The sequence below is a fragment of the Patagioenas fasciata genome, chromosome 8 (genome assembly GCF_037038585.1).
Source record: "Patagioenas fasciata isolate bPatFas1 chromosome 8, bPatFas1.hap1, whole genome shotgun sequence".
Lineage (NCBI taxonomy): Eukaryota > Metazoa > Chordata > Aves > Columbiformes > Columbidae > Patagioenas > Patagioenas fasciata.
Genome location: NC_092527.1, coordinates 40,805,387 through 40,826,020, shown reverse-complemented (window position 1 = coordinate 40,826,020; position 20,634 = coordinate 40,805,387). Strand labels below are relative to the sequence as shown.

The following is a 20,634-nucleotide window of genomic DNA, read 5'->3' as shown; positions in this document are numbered from 1 at the left end:
AGTTAGCAACTAAAATCCGAGTACCCACTCAGTATCTGATGTATCAGTTTAACTCCATCCTACTCCTGCCTGTAACTATGAGGAGCTGCAGAACGAACCCTTGGAGTAAACCCCACGGGTAGGTGGCAACCGTTAATCCCAGCTTTTAATTAAGGGACCCAAAAAGCTGCCCAACAGACAAATCCGTTTTTCAAATGTAGGCAGAATGTTTGGAAAGATCCCAACACTGGGATCTAACGGAACCATAAATCAAACAGCTTTGGAAAACGGTGGGAACTCCTCTGCGTTATTTTCTATCATCATTGCACCTCTCTGAGTCTCCTGTGCTACAAAAGATCATGCTGAAAACCTCGCTGGAGCGGTTTCCATAGCAAATTTATTTGATGGCTTTTGAAAACTTGATAAAATCTCCGCATGCAGTAGCGCAAACTTACTCAGCGTTCGTTGTCGGTACTCAACGCCCTCAGCGGCCTGAGCGTATCTTCTCATAGCAACTCACAACAAAGGTTTAGCCGTTAAACAATCTTGTTTAAGTGCATAATTTACTGTACAAATAAATACAGAAGTGCAGCGATGGGAAGACAAGAAGCAGTAAATGGCAGCGATCGGAACAGAAGCTTCTAAACTGCACCTTTTCCATTCAATACAAAAGAAAAGGAGAGATTTGAACACCTTCCCGTCCCCTTGCATTGTTACGGAGTGCAACGCGATCTGTTACCGGACATAAAAACAGCCATGGGATAAAATAGTGCAAGAATAGTGAAATTATCTGTGTAAGCTGCTTATTTTAAATAAGGCTTTTATGTTTGCATTGAAAAAACCCAACCGAGTGGACGAGACAGAACTATTGCATATTAGTTACGTAATTAAAGTACATATTCACAAGACTTTGTGCTCATTAATCCATATATTCCTTTTCAAGAGTGGAAAAGATAGACTTTAATTATTCAACATTTGGATGCCCCATGAGTTTTGGATTTTCTAACCCCAAGTGGATCCTGTTCGGGGCTACAATAAAGACTTTTAAACTTTATTTCACCAATTATATTATCAGTAGTACTTTCTTTAAAAATATATCTATATACACAATGATATACTCCTTTTAGATAACGGAATAGTTCCTTTTTCAATAATATATATGGGAGGGTAAGAACATAGAGGAGTTTTTGCTACAAGGCTTAATGTTGCTAGCATTACACTGTCGGTAAAACCTTTTTTGGGTCAAAATGTTTGAGTTGAATCAAAGAATAACACTTCATCCCTTTCACCTTTTCTCAAAGCAATGGGAAATTACGCATGTGTATAGAGATACTGCCATTTATCGCCATTTCTGACAACGGCTGTAAAGCCTCTTCAAGTAGACAAGTCCAGGTGTTGCAAAATATACTCTTCTGATATGCAAAATATTCTCAAAATAGTGATAAACTCACATTGTTATCTTTCTAAATTGATTGAAGCTGGTGTACTATTTAGGAAAGAACAAAATAAATGGACTTTGAAAGCTATATTGAAGAATTCAAATCTGTATTTATAGTGATTATATCCTATTGACAATAAGACTCAAAATACAACTGCCATAACCTGGAGGTTCTTAAAAACAGACTTTAAAAGCAGTTATATTTTTCAGTTGGACTGTACATTATTACACATGAAGAGCCACATTCTGATCCCTTTCTCATTAATAGCACTTCACGCGAAGCCTCTTTGCCTTCAATGAGACCGTCTGTGAAATAAATGACAAGCAAGCAGGAGCAGGTTATCAGAATGTGTCCCCAAATGAAGATCTATTCTCATAGTGAGGAAAAGTTTATGGCCAAAACATGTTTAGTTTAAGCGTATGTACCACAATTCACCTTTTTTAGTGCGAAATGTAAATCACCTGTGTAAAGTTTCAGGAACTGGGAGATAGCATTATTGATAAATACTCAGAAGTGGAAAATTTCAGAGAAATAGACCCTCAAGAATTAATTTACTGTTATTTAGAATAAAGATTTCTATACCATCTTACAGTTATATACTGTGTATGAACATTATACTTCACTTTAGAAGATATTTATATTTACGAAATAACTTTATACAGCAAACGCAACTTTTAGAGCAAACACAAGGTCATATTTACAGTGAAGTCAACAATCAGAATGACATGGAATAAATTAACAGAATATACAACTATTTATACAGACAAATTAAAAAATAAGGCAGGAGATTTCATTTGAAATTAGCGTAATCAGAAAATATGTCGATGAAATCTTGTACCACTCTGTAGCAGAATTCATATTGTTCCTGAAAAACAAGAAAAGTCTATTAAAATGATGTGTAAGATGTAAGATGCGCTTTGGGTGCGCCTTACAACTATATCAGAGAAAACAAATGCTGGTGGTAAATACAACTCGTTCTACTTGGGCCGTGACTTGGAGCAGTAGCCGAGGACGAGTCAATGTAATAACGCTGATGAGAAATGGAATCGGCACCTGAATTCACTCGGTTTTACAGAAGCATCTCCGTAGGCTCAGCTGGGAATATCTGCGGCAATTACACCCTTAACTAACGTTGTTAAATCACAGAGCCAGAACCCCAAAAGAAATAGTTCATCCCTGGCTCAGCGTGACTGTGGATAATCCAGTTCATAGAATCATCAAATCATCAGATCCTGAGTTGGAAGAGACCACAAGGATCATTGGGTCCAACCCGTCGTGGCTAAAGAAAGTTCTACTCAAACCCCTTTCTTATCATCCATAGGATGGAGAAAACAACTCTTTGAAAAACACATTTTGAAATAATTGTTTCTAAAGAAGTTTCAAATTACTGAATGGAAGCTGCTGTCAAAATACAAAATATGCTTTTGGAAAATATAAAAAAAAATGCTGATAAGTCTCAGAAAGGCTTTTGGATGTTTATTCAATGGGGAAAGTGCCTGGGCCAAGCTTCACATTTTACTTGTAGGTGACTTCAAAGATGTTTCTCCCTTTCAGGGATCAACCGCAAGCCAATTTAAGCCCAGTTTAAGGTAAGAAAGAACTCGTACAGAGCTTAAAAGGCATTTACTTCATATGTTTTGTTATTTGCAACACTCAAAAGACTTTGGTTTAACTGTCTCCAGTTCCTAAAAGCCACCGAATGTTTAGCCAAGCTGCATTTTTAGAAATGCCATAACAAGAAAAACCTGTAAAAACCCAGATTTCTGATAATACCTTGCACACACACAGCCATCATAAATTATTTATTTCAACCTGCTAAAAAACCCCTTTCTTCTCCTCCCACAAGAATATTTACAAACACGCACCCTTTGACAAAGAGCCGGATTGTTAAATACCATACCAGTGTTTGCACCATATGTGGCCTTTGCAGTCTTAAGCTCTTCACAGCTTGAAATACATCTAAGAGCCCTTCAGCCTTCACTCGCTCCAGAATATTGCTGAGTGCTATGAAGGTACCTGTTCTGCCAGCGCCAGCACTGCAACAGAAACACATTTCCTTGATATACAGTTGGATAAAAACATTAAGAGAGGAATAAGTGTGATATAGAATAGCCAAATGCTGCTATTAGCCAAATTCAACTCTTTTTTAGGCTTAGCTTGTCACCTCGGCTATGCTAGAAGGGAGCCAGAATTAATGGGAACTAACTCAGAGCCAGGCTGCAACCAATAAAGGCTCATTAGTAAAGGTTTATTAAATAAAGGCTCACTAAATAAAGGCTTATTAAATAAAGGTTTGTCACTGAGAGTTTCTGTCCGTAGGTGGGAGATCCCGAGCGCCTGGACACCCTCAGCCGAGGTCTGAGCCTCAAAGAATGAACTGGCAAAGCCGTTATTAATAACTTAAATTTGCTATTAATAACTTGAATCTGCTATTAATAACTCAAATCTGCGTTTATCTTCAGCAAACACAACTTTTGGTGCTCCCGCACTCCGCTTTCGGTTTTATTTTGAATGGGGGAGAACACAACCTTGAGGTTTTCCATTACAAAACTTGGCTATAATGCAAAGGAGGACTTTTGAGATCAAATCCACCTTTCTCTATTAGGTCGTGAGTTATGCATGGTGGACAGATAGGAAAGCATTTTTATATTATTATTATGAATTATTATTATTCCAAAGTAATTTTAATATTTTAATGACTCTTACAATCTAAGCCATTTCTTAAATAGATGTATAAATATAAGGACAAACTAAAGCAAGGCTACGTATCAGGCTCTACTACATACAGGCAACTGAAATCAAGTGTTCTGCCTCTATCTTGACTACAATACGCAACCTGATGTACTACAACAGCATATCTCTAGTTTCTTTTGTTTCAGTATATTTGACTCGATATTTTGTCCTTATCTCTGTTTCAGATCATCATCCTGTGGAACCAGTGATTGTTATCTGATTTATTATGCCTAACTCTAGAGAAAAAAAATAATCAAAAATATTTATTTCTCTCTTCTAATCACGCTAATTAGGGACTATTTGACCCCACCAAAACGGTGGCTGTGCACTAGAAATCCAACAGCTTCAATAGGGAACAGTTACTAAAAACAGGAGGGTAAGATGGAGTGGAAGGTTCGCTGCACTGCTCAATAAGGATAACCACAATATTTATTAGATTTAAAATTTCAATGTGTTTCAACCAGAAGTAGGGGAATTGTAATCACATGTCATTGCTTCCTATCAAACACAAAAAAATATCTGATAAGCACAAGCTTTATGAAAGATTAAGTGGAAATGCATGTATCCTCAGCCGGATACATTTAAAGTCGTGTTGGAGGAAAAATGAACAGGTACGAGGTATTAGATGTGTTATTTCCTTTAGACAATGAAAGACAAAGTCTAAGAGGGTTCAGATTTATTTGTAACTAGCTGATCTCTAGTAGTCATCTGTGGTTTCTAGAGGAACCCAGGAGCAATGCATTTCAGAACAGGACATGGAGACATAAAATAAACCTGCACACACACGGTCACACACGTTGCTTGTTCATCGATGCCTAGAAGAGGTAAATACTCATTGCTTCGCACTCCATTTTTAATGCTCCTTGTGCCAGGCTCGTTCTCCTTTCTTCCCCAAAACAGGTTTTTAGCAAACCCTTAAAGCTCATACAACTTGGGGTTTTTTAAGTACTTTAATAACTTTTTAGTATTAATGCATGGCAAACTAAACTGCATTTGAAATGCAGGAGAAAAATATGTGTTGTCTCATGGGAACACAGCGCTACTCTTTGCATACTCTGTTCTCTTTCTGTGATTCTCTTAAAAAAGAAGATAACTTATGAATTTGACTCAAATTTGATTTCTCGAGACAAAGCTCAAAGGCAAAGGACGCACAGAATGGGCCAAGAGCGAGCAAAAGACAGAAGTAAGGGATCTCTGAATAACACAGCAGTCTTGCATAGTTTAATTATTAGAGCATGGGAAAGACGAGATGGTGGAGAGACAAAAAGCATAGGTACCCAGAACTAAAGAGAAGTCAGCTCAGACAACTCTGGAAGATGAGCTGGGATTTAAAACAGATTGGCTTTGAATTCTGTTGGCAACCCAGCCAAAACCCTTCCGAACTATTTAGGGCTATGCCTTGATGCTACTTTAGAATTACAGTTTTTAGCAGCTCCTTAAACTGTTTGTAAGTAGTAGGACAAAAAAGAACAAAAGATTTCACAGGCTCATGTGAACACTCTGAAAAATCGGGCCTAGGCTTGAAATGTGTTTACTTATTCATAGTTACATTCATTTATATTTGAAGATTCAAGTATCACTTCATGGAGAAGTTTTATCTCTTAGTTTACTGGATCTCTTACCCCCTTTAATTATCATTCAGAACCCCAGCATTGCAAAAGAAGCGGCTGATAAAATTTGTCAGACTGCAGAAGCAAACAGAAAACGGCATCAATGCCACAGCGTGCAGCCACCATGAGGCTTCTCTAGGGAAAATGTATGACAACAGCAAAGAGCAAAACACTTCTGAAGGAAGGAGGAGAAAGTTTTAACAATGAATATGCTAAAAACAAGCTCATGTCCCAAAACACCAACAAATCTGCGTCCTGGCTCAGGCTCCTGGGGACTCTTTGCTCCAACAGCGCATGAAGATCCAGGTGACATTGCAGACAGCCAGACACGAACCTGAGACCAAGGCAGCACCTCGGCAGCTCAAATGAGAACAACATAAAATTCAAAAGCTGCAGAAAACAGCTGTAGTATGGCTGCTCCTATTTCTAACTCGAGCAGCAGCAGACAGGTTCTTTTATCAAAGCATTTCCAAATAGCCAGTGAGTCTATTTCTCTGTTGATAATGCTAAAAGAGCAATTCGAGTGGTGCATAAATCACAGAATCCCAGAGTGTCAGGGGTTGGAAGGGACCTGGAAAGCTCATCCAGGTCAATCCCCCCATGGAGCAGGAACACCCAGCTGAGGTTCCACAGGAAGGTGTCCAGGCGGGTTTGAATGTCTGCAGAGAAGGAGACTCCACAACCTCCCTGGGCAGCCTGGGCCAGGCTCTGACACCCTCACCAGGAACAAGTTTCTTCTCAAGTTTAAGTGGAACCTCTTGTGTTCCAGTTTGCACCCATTGCCCCTTGTCCTGTCACTGGTTGTCACCAAGAAGAGCCTGGCTCCATCCTCCTGATGCTCACCCCCTTTCCATATTGAACCCCATGAATGAGTCCCCCCTCAGTCTCCTCTTCTCCAGCTCCAGAGCCCCAGCTCCCTCAGCCTTTCCTCACACGGGAGATGCTCCACTCCCTTCAGCATCTTGGTGGCTGCGCTGGACTCTCTCCAGCAGTTCCCTGTCCTTCTGGAACTGAGGGGCCACAACTGGACACAATATTCCAGGTGTGGTCTCCCCAGGGCAGAGCAGAGGGGCAGGAGAACCTCTCTGACCTACTGACCACCCCCTTCTAACCCACCCCAGGTACCATTGGCCTTCCTGGCCACAAGGGCTCAGTGCTGGCTCATGGTCACCCTGCTGTCCCCAGGACCCCCAGGTCCCTTTCCCCTACACTGCTCAATATAGTATTTTCTTTTTCAGAGCAAAAACTACTCAGTGACTCATTTAAAACCAGATGGGCATTCTCTGAAATTCAGCAAAACTCCAGAAGCGGCATCATATTTTGTAGCAAAAGGCTGGAGAAGCTTAGCCAGGCAGTGGTTGGTGCTGGTGAGGTCCCTGTCAATGATGTCCAACATTTCTCCATGGTGGGATCATGGACAGGTAGAGACAATCCCACAGTTCAACCAGGATGTTTTACCTGCAGTGCACGGTGATGGGGTGGTTGCCTGTTTGCTGCTGCTGCTTTTGGACGGCTGCGATCAGGTCGATCATCCCTTTGCCTTCCGCAGGAATCCCGATCTCCGGCCACCCGTGGAAGTGGAACTGCCGAACGAGCCTGCTTTGCTTCTCCTGGTTACCCTGTGTGCCGCAAAACACCAGATTCATTCCATTGTAACTTCAAAACAGAAACACACTTCTAACCTTAAACATTTGTAGCACAGATTTTTCACCAATATAGTGAAGGGGGCTGTTTGCAATGTCCATAATACATTGGTCATGCAAACCTGATAGTTCTGTTTCCTAGTTCTCCATCCCCTGTGGTGATAATTGACACCTATAATTTTCCTTTAGATTTGCACAACTGCTTCAACTGGGTGTTACTAAGGATATACTCAGAGGTTATTCATTCTGAGTACCAATGGTTGAAAGCTTTTATCATGCACAAGCCAAACCCAAAGTGCCACCAAAACAACCCAGTTTGTGAAATGCGCTCATCTTCGCACCTACTGCTTTGAAACTTGACAATTTTTTGCCTTGTCTTTATGCCTGCTGATTAAAAACGCACTAAAAGTTCACGTAGGTATTAATAGCATGCTAATGCAGTTGTCTCTGGGCAGGTTTGGATGAGTAAGGGCTCTTTAACCACCCTGACATTTCTGCTTGCTGCTTCCCATGACTGCATTATAACCGGGTATGGATGCAACATTAATATTCTGGCAATTTTACTACACATCTTTTGAGCCACACAGAGTCGAAAACACAAGTTCTCTGCTGATGCCAGGTGCTTTCAATGTGTCCACAAAGGGGACATCTGGTGACCGAGTTTGACAGGAAGACTCTGGACACTGTTTTGTACCTGCAGCCTGGGAATAAGGAGTTAAATGGATTATATTCTGAACTGCAAGTAATTTTTTGGTTGTTTTTCAAAAAGAGCAACACAAATCAGATCCTAACAGAATGATGTGGTGAGTGAAGAGATGGGCGCCCAAAAGATCAAAACCAAGTTTTGAGGAGATGGTGCCCATAGCAGAGCAACCTAAAGGAAGAGCTGGCAGGCAGAGGCAAGTGCGTGTGCTGTGAAACGCTTCACAGGATTTTAAAATATCTATAAAAGAACATTATGTGTGAGATGGCAGAAAATACAAGAATTACAGCAACAACAAAACACAAACAAACCCCACATCCCATTTTTATGAAGGATGTTCTACTGACCAGAATCTTCATAAGGCTTCAAGCACAAATGTTTCATACAAACTTCTTTTTGACTGACCCCATGTCAGATGTTGATTAACCACATTTATCTTCGGATAGAAATTCCGGCACTTAAGCTACATAGTCAGATTTGTAAATGCCTCCAAATGCAGAAAAGGAACAACAAAACCCTCATGTAATTTAATTACCTGATTGTACGTAACTAGGAAGTCCCTCACACTTATGGCATCTAACAGACTGTCATTCTTGATTTCTACGGTTATCTCTCCGTGAGTTACAGAGCCCTCTGATGGCCAGTACTGGCAGCATTTTTCCTGAAAATTGAGAAGGAATTGTAAATGTTCCTTGAACTTTTCCCAGTTATCTACATTATCATGAATATGAGATTTAGGAGGTGACATACAGCATAATAAACGTGCTCCAAACGCTGTGTAATGAAAAGGCTAATAAACAAGAACACACTAACAAAATATTTCTATAATATAAACTGCTAAGATGACAAGGGCTTAAGAAACATAGATGTCAAATACTGCTTTAAAGTAAAATAAGCAACTCCTGAAAGCAATGCAATGTTGTTAAAGTGTCCCAAATCCACCCCAAAAAATAATTCACAGCACTACAGCACCCTGGTTGCAGCACTGAACCTTGAATCTTCACACTGCAGCACCCAGAGGTAGACAGGACTCCATTAATTAATTAATGATGTACCAGGAGAGGTTCAGAATAAGCCACGGGAGCCAATATTGGCAGGACAGGGAGGGACATTTCCACAAAAGCTTTGTCCAGCTGTTCCCAAATCCCAAACGGCTGCTCCATGTCAGGCTTTTAATGTCAATTGGGTCCTTTCACAAACCATAACTCTCCATAGTTTTGGTGGGTTTTCTGCCAATTCAAGCAAAAGCAGCAACACTGGCCCACACCGAATAGGGAAGCAAGAGCTTATGTTAGGAAAGGTAAAAAATACCGGATTGCTGGAATTTGTAGACAGCAAATAGTTTACCTAATGGAGGAAATGGCCTCAAGTTGTGTAAGGGGAGGTTGAGATTGGATACTGGGAAAAAAAAAACTCTTCATGGAAAGGTCTGTTGGGCATTGGAACAGGCTGCCCATGGCAGTGGTGGAGTCACCATCCCTAGAGGGGTTGAAGATGAGGTTCTCAGGGACACGGGTTAGTGCCAGCATTGGGTTAACGGTTGGACTTAATCTTGAGGGTCTCTTCCAACCAAAACGATTCTACGATTCTAATCTTAACGCTCACATTTTACAGGTGTTCACAGCAAGCGCGCGACACGTACCTGCTCCCTCTCCTGAACTTCGGTGAGCATCACAATGGTGTGGCACTTCCACTCCCACACCATGCGCCAGAAATCCTCCACCGTGTGCGGCAGCGGCCCCTGCGTGGCAATGAAGTAATCCTTCTGGCGATAGCCCTGCGGAGAAACCCCACGACGTGTCACGTTGATGTTGTGACACGGGAATTCAAGAGGGATGGAAGGTGATGGTCGGGGAGGAGGTCACTACTTCAACCGGTCCTGTCAGCCACGCTGCTCAACAACGTGATGGTTCCTGCAAATCCGGTGCCACTGAGCCCACCTGATTCTTGCTCGTTGGCAGAAATGCAGGGAAAAAAACCAAAACCAAATTCACACTCTTCCATTGTATTTTACGACTTTTTGCAATCGTGGCTGAAGGGATGAAATTCAGCAGTAATAGGTGATCACAAGGATTTCGCAATGAAATGATTGTAATTCTGTAGCGGAGTCAAGGGCTGCAGTTGTTAACATTTCACTCAATTTCTGAGCTACAGTTCTGTTTAGCTACTGATGTCAACTTCCCAGCTCTACTATCCACAATCCTCAATAACTAATGAGGTTTTACTGCTTAAGGATATCATTAATTCCAAATTAAAGTAAGACATGGTGGAAGGTGTTGTCCAGGTTCCAAAAGAAGCCGGGAACAAAATCAGGAATTAACGTTATCTCCCCAGGTAAACCTTGATTCCCAAACAGTGCGACAGCCTTTCCTCATGCTAACCAGGGACTTCTCTTTCTCCTTTCCTCAGAAAAGCACATTTACATCCTTAACCTGAACACAGATAATGGAACTGTTGGATGTCAGCTTACAGCTAATTTGTTTCGCTTCCTGTTAGAATTTAATCAAAACCTTAGTTTACAAATCTAACAACAACATGAATGTTTAAATTACACACCCATTTAATCTCAAATTGAAAATACCAGATAAGAAATGTATTTGGGAAATCTCAAAAGCCAAACAGAAAAGCTCTTGTTCTTCACAAGCAAAGTTGATTGTGTCTCTTTGAAAAGACTTCTCAGCAACGGCAAAACCTCTGACTTGCAACTTAAATACATGGAAATTTTTATACATACATCTATGAAGGAAGCATTGATGTAGTCTGTATATTCTTGCCCTCTTTTCATCGACAGAATCACTCTATTAAAATCATCTGGAAAAAGAAAAAGTCTAGTCTTACTATTGCTAACTGCACATTGACTGCTCCACTGTTACATTCGTGAAAGAACAAAACCCACAAAATCTTTAATCTGAAAGCCAAAGAGCGTCTCAAAAATCTTATCCAGGATTTAGTGAGCTTGGGCACTCGTTTTTATGCTGTTTTGTTTTTCCATTCACAGAAGATACGACCAGCAAGGTCTGAAATTCACGTTTTCAGGTGCAGCATCACAATGCTGCTCTGGCCCACGCAAGGAATCCCACAGAAAACATGGTGGTTTAACAGGCAAAACTGCTCAATTATTTAATTCAGTCCTGAGAAGTATCTGACCGTAATAAATTTTACACTGATAAAGTCAAAACCAATTCATTAAATTGTTTGCAGACACTTTTTGAGGGCACTACATGTTACAAGGAGAGGACGGTGCTGTTTGTATCATTAAGTGCTCTAGAACTTCAGAGCAGACACATTGGCAAAAAGGGCAGGAAAAAAACTCCTACTCTGAGCAGTGTCACAGGTTTCGAAACCATCTGAATTTTCCAGGTAGAGAAGTTAAAACTACTTCTCTTTTAAGACACACATAGTAATTATTTGCAGAACTCCAGTTTCCAAATCTAAGCAAGATCTCAATTCTTGAGTTCCCCCAACCGAGCTGCACTCTGATGTGTTCTCAACATACAGATAACGTGTGTACTCAGGACAGATAACTGTGTAATTACAGCGCTCGTTTCCCTATACAAAAAGTTGATCTTACACGGGATAATCTGGATGACTCGGGCTTTCTTCATGTTTGCGGGGAGATTGCCAGTTCTCATGTTTTCCTTCATTATTCGAACGTTCGTTAACTTCTGTAACAAAGCACAGAAACGAGGATGAGGACTCAGAGGGACACGAACGGTCCTCGCTCACCAGATCCCGCACCCGGAGCTTCCAATGTGTCTGTAGTTGGTACCAAACAGCAACACAGTCAAAGCAAGACTGACTTATCACAAAAGCCACTTCATTGTAGTGTCTATAAGAATCAATTAAGAATAACAGTCATAATTTTTTCCTGTTGATAACAATTCAAGAATCTGAACGTACACCCAAGGCACGTCAATAAAGTTTAAGGGCTGTAACATGACAGGTTTATAAACCTTTTGGGGTTTTGTTGTTGCTTCTTGGTTTGGGGTTTTTCTTGTTTGTTTGGGGTTTGTGTGTGGTTTTTTGTTTGGTTTGGGTTTGTTTGGTTTGGGTTTGGTTGGTTGGTTTATTTTGATTTAAGACACTCTTGGACTGTCTGAACAAGACTTTCAGAAGCACCCATTCCTTTGGAAAGGTAGAAGTTTCTCAAATTCGACACGTGGAAATCTAGTTTCACAAAATTAGCCACTTCGGAAAATGCCTTTTAATAAAACGTTCTGCATACCATTGTATCAAATTATTTCTTTTCTTCTTCCCAGTCTTTATGGGAGCAGCAGCCTGACCAGCACCATCAGCACACAAAGGTAACAGCCTTTTCATCTCCACATTGTTCTCAAATACTGAGAAAATCCGCTTTTACAAACTTCATTCACTTCCTTTACGGCCAAAACATGAACTGAATTCATATCAATATTAATTTAATTCCAATTATTATGATTACAATCCCGTTCAGAGCATTAAACCTCTGGTCTTTAGTCCCAGACGGGGCTTTCCCTGCATCACAACATCCTGATTCTGGAATAAAAAGGTCACATAATTTTAGGGACTGGTGGGCACTAAATCCCACATCTTGGCTCTGCACATTTTCAAGCTTCTGCTGGTGAAGAGACCAATATTCCTTATTATTTCTTCAGTTTGTGTTGACTGCATTCCCGGGATACAGAGGACAAACACTGCTCTTGCCCCAGCAACTTTTTTTTATACAGTATATATCGCACACCCGCAAGATTGTGCAAGATAACACAACAATAATAGGCTGCTTCTCGGGTGGGACTTATCAGAAAACAAGCATAGTGGCACACTTGCATTTCAGCAATTATTTAATATAAATTCAATCTTAATTTAGATGAATTTGACTTTTCAAAATGCAAGTTGATTTTTCAGGGATGTATTTGCCAGGTATCGAGTTTCAGGAGCGTAACAGTTCCAGTAGCATCTCTAGTAGCAGCAACCAGCTATTGAAAATACCCCCCCCCATCTCTGTGAAATCACTTTGCAGCTGCTCTGTAAGACTGTGTTCAATTCACTGGAAATCAGAGGCTCTTATATACAGCTCTGGGCTCTTTTGGCTCCTGAGTCATCCAAGTGCTTTTTGGAATACACAGAACAACTAAATGCTGCTCTCTGCATTTTAATGCAGCCTTGTTGGCACAGTGGGCAGCAAAAACAAACCTAGGAATTCTGGAAAACATAGAATACTTCATGTTTCCATTCGAGACAGACCAATACTTCTGATTTTTTAACTTGTGGCTACTTACTTTTACATTTTCTTTTCCCAGTGTCTGCTGCTTTTTAAGTATGTTTTTGGTCTAAGTGTTTGCACAGCTAGAAACCCAAAGGCCTTTCGTACTTACTTTAAATTCCTCTTCTAGGCCTATTTTGACGAGGTTGGGTGCCGCGTTGTGTGACGTTTGTAGGTGTTTTTCCAAGGATGACACATCCAGCTCCGTGTCCCCGTAGAGGTAGTATTCAAGTAAGGCTTGATAAATGAAGGAGTATTGCATCTGGAACCAACAAAACCCAGTGACAGAAGCACACTGCCAAGCAGGGAAGTGGAACTATTGAATCTGGCATGGTCACCTATCTCATTTGGGCTATCATTTACTAATTATAACAACATACCTTAAGCTAAAATGGAGTCACCTATCTCATTTGGTCACCTATCTCATTTGGGCTATCATTTACTAATTATAACAACATACCTTAAGCTAAAATGGAGTTTTTCTGTTATGTTGCTCACATTCCCTAAAATTCCACTCTCTTGTGCATGTATCCTAGACATGATACCTAAAGATAATGTGTGTTACGGTGGTCTGCACAGCCCTAAAATGCCTTTACCACCTTCCCCAACCCCATCCTTCTACTGGACTTTGTTGATTTTCCAGTTATCTGGGTGTGTAACAGAATGGGACATACTGGGACGCACATCAGAGTGGAAATACAGAAGCATATTCTCCCTCGACCATGAAAAGTTGTCATTTCAACCAACTGAGGTCCACTTACGTCAGTCTGGACCATCTGTGGACGCTGATTCCGGATCCTTGAAACGAACTCAAAGACATCCACTTTCTGTTCCGCGTGCATCATGTCGATCATGGCGTCGATCACGACAAACGTGCCCGTGCGACCCACGCCGGCGCTGGGAAACAAAACCAGACGCAAACCAGCACAACTGAGCTCCAGGAAATGCTACAGCAACGGCAGAGGTACAACTTGTGCTGGAACACTGGGCTGCAATACTGGGAAACACTCAATTCCAGCTTTTATTTTAACGATGGCGAAAAAACCACTAATCATAATAATAAAAGCTGTGTAAGTTTTTAACACAAAAAGTCACCTCTTAACAGCTCAGAAATGATGACATCAGAATTATATCAGAAAAGACCTTTGGAAAAAATTCTGCTTGACCAGATATTATTATTATTATCATTATTATTACTACTATTACTACTACACCACCACCAACACCACCACCACCATCACCAAGTAGAAGTAGTAGTAGCAGTAGTATAATTAAATTGTAATACAAATATATAATTATATACTTGTATAATAATTATAATTATTATATTATACCTATATAATATAATAATTATAATTATTTCGACTAAGATGATTTTTTTCTTATATTTCTCTTTTCTGCATGGTTGCTGTCACATGCTGGTTAGATAATAGTTACTTGTTACTACTTCTACACTTCCCAACTGCCATCCAAAAAACTTCCCTTGTCATCTATAGATCTCTATATATCACCTATATCTACGACAGCCACAAGAGGGAGCACGATCACTAGAAATTCCACCACCGCCGCGACTTGGAGCTCTTCCTTCCAGAGGAAAAGGGCATGGCATCCTGTGCTAGGGATTAATAGCTCTCCTTTAACCTCCTGTTAGCTTATTTTGTTCAGCAGCTGCTGTGAAGTCCCCAAACACCTCCTGAAACACGACCAAACCCTCTCCCCCCATCCCAGCCTGCCCAAAGACCCCAACTGATTTTCAGCCAGGAAGCGTTTAAATAACACCAGAAAAAAAATACCGCAAGTATAATGTGACTTAGTCCCATGTTTACACGCACTTTTAACAGCAAATGCCACATGAAACTAAAACCCTCAAGCCCTCTTGTTCCACAAGTCCAGGAGGACAATGGAGATGAGCAGACCCATAGAGCTCCACCAAAATTTCACGCAACGTCTTCACAGTGAACAACCCCGCTAGAGCCTTCTGCCTCCTAACCCCTTTGTGTTCAACCACCCGTGTGCCAGGCTCCCCTCTCCTCTCCCAACCACGTCCCCATCCAGTGGTCCCACACACCATTCCCGTGGTCCCTCTGTGGCCATTGAACACAGGCCACTGCAGCTTCCACCCCATGGTGACCAACGCTCCCTGCAGCCTTTCCGTACTTAAAAGGGGTGATAAGAAAGATGGGGACAGACTTTTGAGCAGTGCCTGTTGTGACAGGACAAGGGGTGATGGCTTTAAACTAAAAGAGGGAGATTCAGGCTGGACATGAGGAAGGAATTGTTGGCCCTGAGGGTGGTGAGAGCCTGGCCCAGGTTGGCCAGAGAGGTGGTGGATGAACCATCCCTGGAGACATCCCAGGCCAGGCTGGACGGGGCTCTGAGCAACCTGAGCTGGTGAAGATGTCCCTGCTCATGGCAGGGGTGGCACTGGATGGGCTTTGAGGGTCCCTTCAACCCAAACCATTCTATGATTTATTTGTATTTGATCTCTGCCACCGTGGATGAGTCCTCCTCGAGTCCTACTGTCCTGACTCCCAGTTTAAAGACATTTTCCTCTTCCTGACATGTCCTGGAAACCCCCCCTGAGCACAGGTCACTCATCGCCGCTTCACACTTGTCCTTCACGGCTCGGTCCTGTGAGTTGTCACCCACCCACCGCTCCTGCCTTTGCCGACACCATCACATCCTTGGGCCCCCAGGTTCCCTCATTTCAGCTCAGCATTTTACTCAATCCTCGCATTTCCTGCTAACCCTGGTAACTTCACCATTTGCCTTGGAAGTTCCCTGATTTTATCCATCCGCAGCCTCCTGTACAATATCCCTTACTCAGCTATTCCTCAATGTCACACTCTGTTCCTCGAAAATACATATTTCTAAAAACTTCTGTGAAAAACAAAATTGTCAGAAATCCCCCTCCATTTTATCTGCAACTCTTTACTTCCAAATGCTAAATTAGCCTTTTATTAACTTCCAAAGCATTCCAATTGAGCAGTTTCTGCTTGGAATGACTGGGCGATGTTCTTATAAAAGCTAAAAACGGCAGTTACTCATTATCGATGAGTTTCCCTTTCCTTTTTTCAACAATTCAATAGTGTCATATCCTGAACCGTAACGGAAATTAAGTGTCACCTCTCTCGTTCTCTATTTCTAAAGCAGGCTGAAGTACTGCACACACACAACTGCATTGCTGTGTTCAGCTGGACCGTTACATTTAAATCTCTGCAGATTTTTTATTAAGATATTTTGTATTTTCCTTTATTTTGTCTCTACTCCTGATGATTAAACCAAGCACAGAATTTCCTGCTGGTGCAAAATAAAGTGCACACCCGATTTCACAGAATCCCAGAGTGTCAGGGGTTGGAAGGGCCCTGGAAAGCTCACCCAGTGCAATCCCCCATGGAGCAGGAACACCCAGCTGAGGTTCCACAGGAAGGTGTCCAGGCGGGTTTGAATGTCTGCACAGAAGGAGACTCCACAACCTCCCTGGGCAGCCTGGGCCAGGCTCTGCCACCCTCACCAGGAACAAGTTTCTTCTCATATTTAGGTGGAACCTCCTGTGTTCCAGTTTGCACCCATTGCCCCTTGTCCTATCGTTGGTTGTCCCCGAGAAGAGCCTGGCTCCATCCTCCTGACGCTCCCCCTTTCCATATTGATCCCCATGAATGAGTCCCCCCTCAGTCTCCTCTTCTCCAGCTCCAGAGCCCCAGCTCCCTCAGCCTTTCCTCACACGGGAGATGCTCCACTCCCTTCAGCATCCTGGTGGCTGCGCTGGACTCTCTCCAGCAGTTCCCTGTCCTTCTGGAACTGAGGGGCCACAACTGGACACAATATTCCAGGTGTGGTCTCCCCAGGGCAGAGCAGAGGGGCAGGAGAACCTCTCTGACCTACTGACCACCCCCTTCTAACCCACCCCAGGTACCATTGGCCTTCCTGGCCACAAGGGCCTGGTGCTGGCTCATGGTCACCCTGCTGTCCCCCAGGACCCCCAGAACATCGTGGCAAAAGGCTATAAAAATATTGTGGGTTTCTCAGAGGAATGACTGCGTGAGACCACTCAAATCTCCTTTTTCTGTTTAATGCTTTTCTTTAAGCCTCTTGTGTATGACACCTGGGAGAGAAGATGAATCCCAGCAAGGCAAGACCTGGATGGAAATTAAGAAAGAAAAAGGCTGGCTTGGCTGGGACAAAAACGCTCTTTTTCAATAGTTACACACTTCAAGGACTCTTGGGGAGTATTTCTAGACGTCTGACACAAGAGAAAAAGAAACAAATACATCAGTCTACAACCATTTCCTTAAAAACAAGACCCAGAAAGACAAAGCTGCTATTCTTTTCATTTTAACCTCGCTACAATAAATGCTCCAAAAAGACACTTCTTGCCCGGTTGTGAACTTAGAGCTGCTGTAGAGATTGCGATTTTTCTTTTAAAGCTGATTTGGACTTTGTGCTTTCATTACCAGAAGATAATAACCATTTTGGCACGAGCCTTTAAGAGCAGGATGTTCGTGTGTGTGCGCCCAAACGAGTGGGAATTTGTTCTGTATTGGCATGTAGAACATTTTTTAAATTGCAGCATTTAAGTCTCTAAAATGCAAGTCTGTATTCAAAACTCTCTAAGCATTTAACAGATAATTCACTGAGCAAACTGCAAGTTTATTGTGGGAGATGTGGGGGATGAATTCTCAGAGGAGCATTTAGTGGCAAAGGTCACCGATTTGTATTACAAGTCTGTTTTGCTGACAAAGAACGTATTTATACCAAACACTGCATATCACTCAGAGACAAAAACAAAACAACACGAAAACTTCTGTTTGAGTATTAAAGACAGATAATTGGAAATTGTTTTTATCCTGGGCTCTCGAGAAGCTCAGTATATTATTTATATTTATCTGTGTAAAGCGCAATATGTGAGTGAATATATATATACGCAGACATATGTGAACACACAAACTTCATAGTCTTTCAACAGAAGATTTAGTGTTGATATTACACACATAACCCCAGGCCAAGCTAAGAGAATGGCTTGAAGAACACATACATACCTACAATGAACCACAATTGGGCCAGCATGGGCAGGATTCAACGTTTTGACTTTTTTCAGGAACTTCAGCATCCCAATAGGTGTGAAGGGCACCCCGAAATCGGGCCAGCTGGTAAAGTGAAGCTGTGTAACGAGCCTCGGAGCTTTACAACCGTCATGGAGCTGTGGGGAACACAGACACTCCAGCTTGGACATTGCACTTTTCATGCAAAGCTTTATAAACAAACTGCTGTGATTATTTATGACTAATTCCTGCGATACTTAGAGCCTGACTCAAGGTTTACAAGTTTACAGTGTATGTAAAATACAAACACAGACTAAAATTACCGTATATTATTAAAATGCACCTTTGCAGGGAAAACTGGAATAATCCCAGGATAGGACTGCAAAGAGTGAGACTCACAATGTATTCTAACAACGGACCAAATCTTAGGTCTTTTTTTACATATAAAACGCTGACAATATGTCTTTTAGCAGATGAACTTCTCAAAATCCAGTCTAACCGTTCAGGATCTGCATGGCTACGAGACGCCAAATGCCACATCAGTATGAAAGAAGGGCTGTACCTCTGATGGCCACCTACCAACCTGTTCATCATCTGACCTGCTCTTGAGGAATAAACGAGAAGATACCACAGGAGCAACAGCAGCAGAGCTCAGCATTGTTTCACCTGCCTTCACTAACCACAACCTACACCTAGGGTTAGAAAGCCTATCTGTCTCACAAGCTTTCAGCCTGTTTTAGATGAGGTCAAGACCGTTCCTTTCGAACTGGAGAAAGCCAGTTGGTTTTTAAGGTGGCTTTGTCTCCATGATGATAACCAAACCCCATGAACACATACTCAGCAGAGATCAACAAGTGAAAGGCAGTTGGGTCTGTTCATAAACCTCCCAGCCCTTCAGCTTATGCACAGAACGTACATCTCTGTACTGTTCCTCTTCCCATTCTGCTTTCTGAGCACCTTCATCGGCGATGCCTTACCAGCACTGACTAGTCAGACCAAAGGGATCTCCACGCTGCATCAGCAGACACTGCTCCACAGATCAGAATCTGTAACCACTGCTGAGTAAATCCCCACGTGTTCTGAAGGGTTCTGAGCTCTCCATGGAGTTCTGCACACTATACATGGTTTGTCACCTCTCACCAGCCCATATTGTCTTCAGTCTTCAATTTGAGTTAGACGGTCATTGCACTGCAAACACAGCAGCCCTCCCTTTCAGGGGTGAGGATCTCTAGCAACTTGCTCCCAGACAAGGCTACAGACTGTGCACAAGAGCAAAGCCATCCCCACCACCTCTCTTGTGACCTAAAGCTTTACCTTGAGCTAGAGACCCGGGATACAGGAGAAATCCTGTAATGCTGGCTGACATTGCCCAACTGATATCTACAGACGACTCTAAATAGCCAAATTCACTCATTTCTTTATGCAATTTGTCCCAAAAAAGGTCAAGACACTGTTCCTGTGCTCCCTCCCTGACAGCTGTGGGATGGACTTTCTGTGGCCCTGGCTACAGACATGAAGAAAACCAAGAAGAACCTCTTGCAATCCATCAAACCGCATCCAACGCCACACATGCTGACCTGCAGAGCCTGCTCCCCTACCACACCTTTCTTGATCTGGAAATACATGTAATTAATATCCCGAATTTCTCTGAAGCAAATACTTAAGATTGTAACGATCTGCTTTAAAAAATTAAAGCGAAGACCCAGCAAGAGCGTCGTTGTTACTCACGGACTGGACGCAGAACTTGCGGATGGTGTAGTCCACCAGAACTATGCAATCCTCCACGGACACGCGGATATTTCCATAGGTCCAGCACCCTTGGTCAGGCCAATACTGGTAACATTTTTCCTGCACAAACACACAGTGTGTTTTATACCACTGAATCTGCTTTCCTTGTGGGTCACTCATGAAACAACGAGGTTATTTGAAAACAGCCTGCATACATATGCATGTGAGCACGCAGAGTTTGTCACCTAGCAAAACACAACCTTAACATTTTACCAGTGCTGCTGATGCTTAAATTTATGCAGAGAAGGTGAGAATAGTTTTGAAGTTGTTTTTTAACCGAGCCAGAATTAAACAGCTTTTATTAAATGTATTTTTTGTTAGGAGGGGCATAACTGTGTGGACTGCCATATCTTGACTATTTTTCAGCTTTAGGTGTAGGGAAATAAGATTCGTATCCTGGGCACAGAATTTTGAGAAGTTTATATATTTCAAATACGGATGCAGGTTGCTCCGTT

At 42.1% G+C, this 20,634-nt stretch overlaps 1 protein-coding gene across 3 annotated transcripts in view; it reads right to left on the bottom strand.

Moving 5' to 3' along the window:
- Positions 1-358: 358 nt before the first annotated feature.
- The window catches only part of PTPRE (protein tyrosine phosphatase receptor type E), a 100,948-nt gene continuing 80,672 nt past the window's right edge, over positions 359-20,634 (bottom strand). For all 3 annotated transcript variants that reach the window (XM_065843515.2, XM_071812241.1, XM_065843516.2), the window contains 11 exons: positions 20,120-20,239; positions 18,389-18,549; positions 14,111-14,246; positions 13,462-13,611; positions 11,679-11,772; positions 10,842-10,918; positions 9,750-9,884; positions 8,643-8,768; positions 7,220-7,380; positions 3,319-3,454; positions 359-2,283 (listed from right to left, as the gene is read on the bottom strand). In XM_065843515.2, the coding sequence (XP_065699587.1) occupies positions 2,209-2,283; positions 3,319-3,454; positions 7,220-7,380; positions 8,643-8,768; positions 9,750-9,884; positions 10,842-10,918; positions 11,679-11,772; positions 13,462-13,611; positions 14,111-14,246; positions 18,389-18,549; positions 20,120-20,239 (1,371 nt within the window). In that variant the 3' untranslated portion in view covers positions 359-2,208. The remainder of the gene's footprint in view (positions 2,284-3,318; positions 3,455-7,219; positions 7,381-8,642; positions 8,769-9,749; positions 9,885-10,841; positions 10,919-11,678; positions 11,773-13,461; positions 13,612-14,110; positions 14,247-18,388; positions 18,550-20,119; positions 20,240-20,634) is intronic.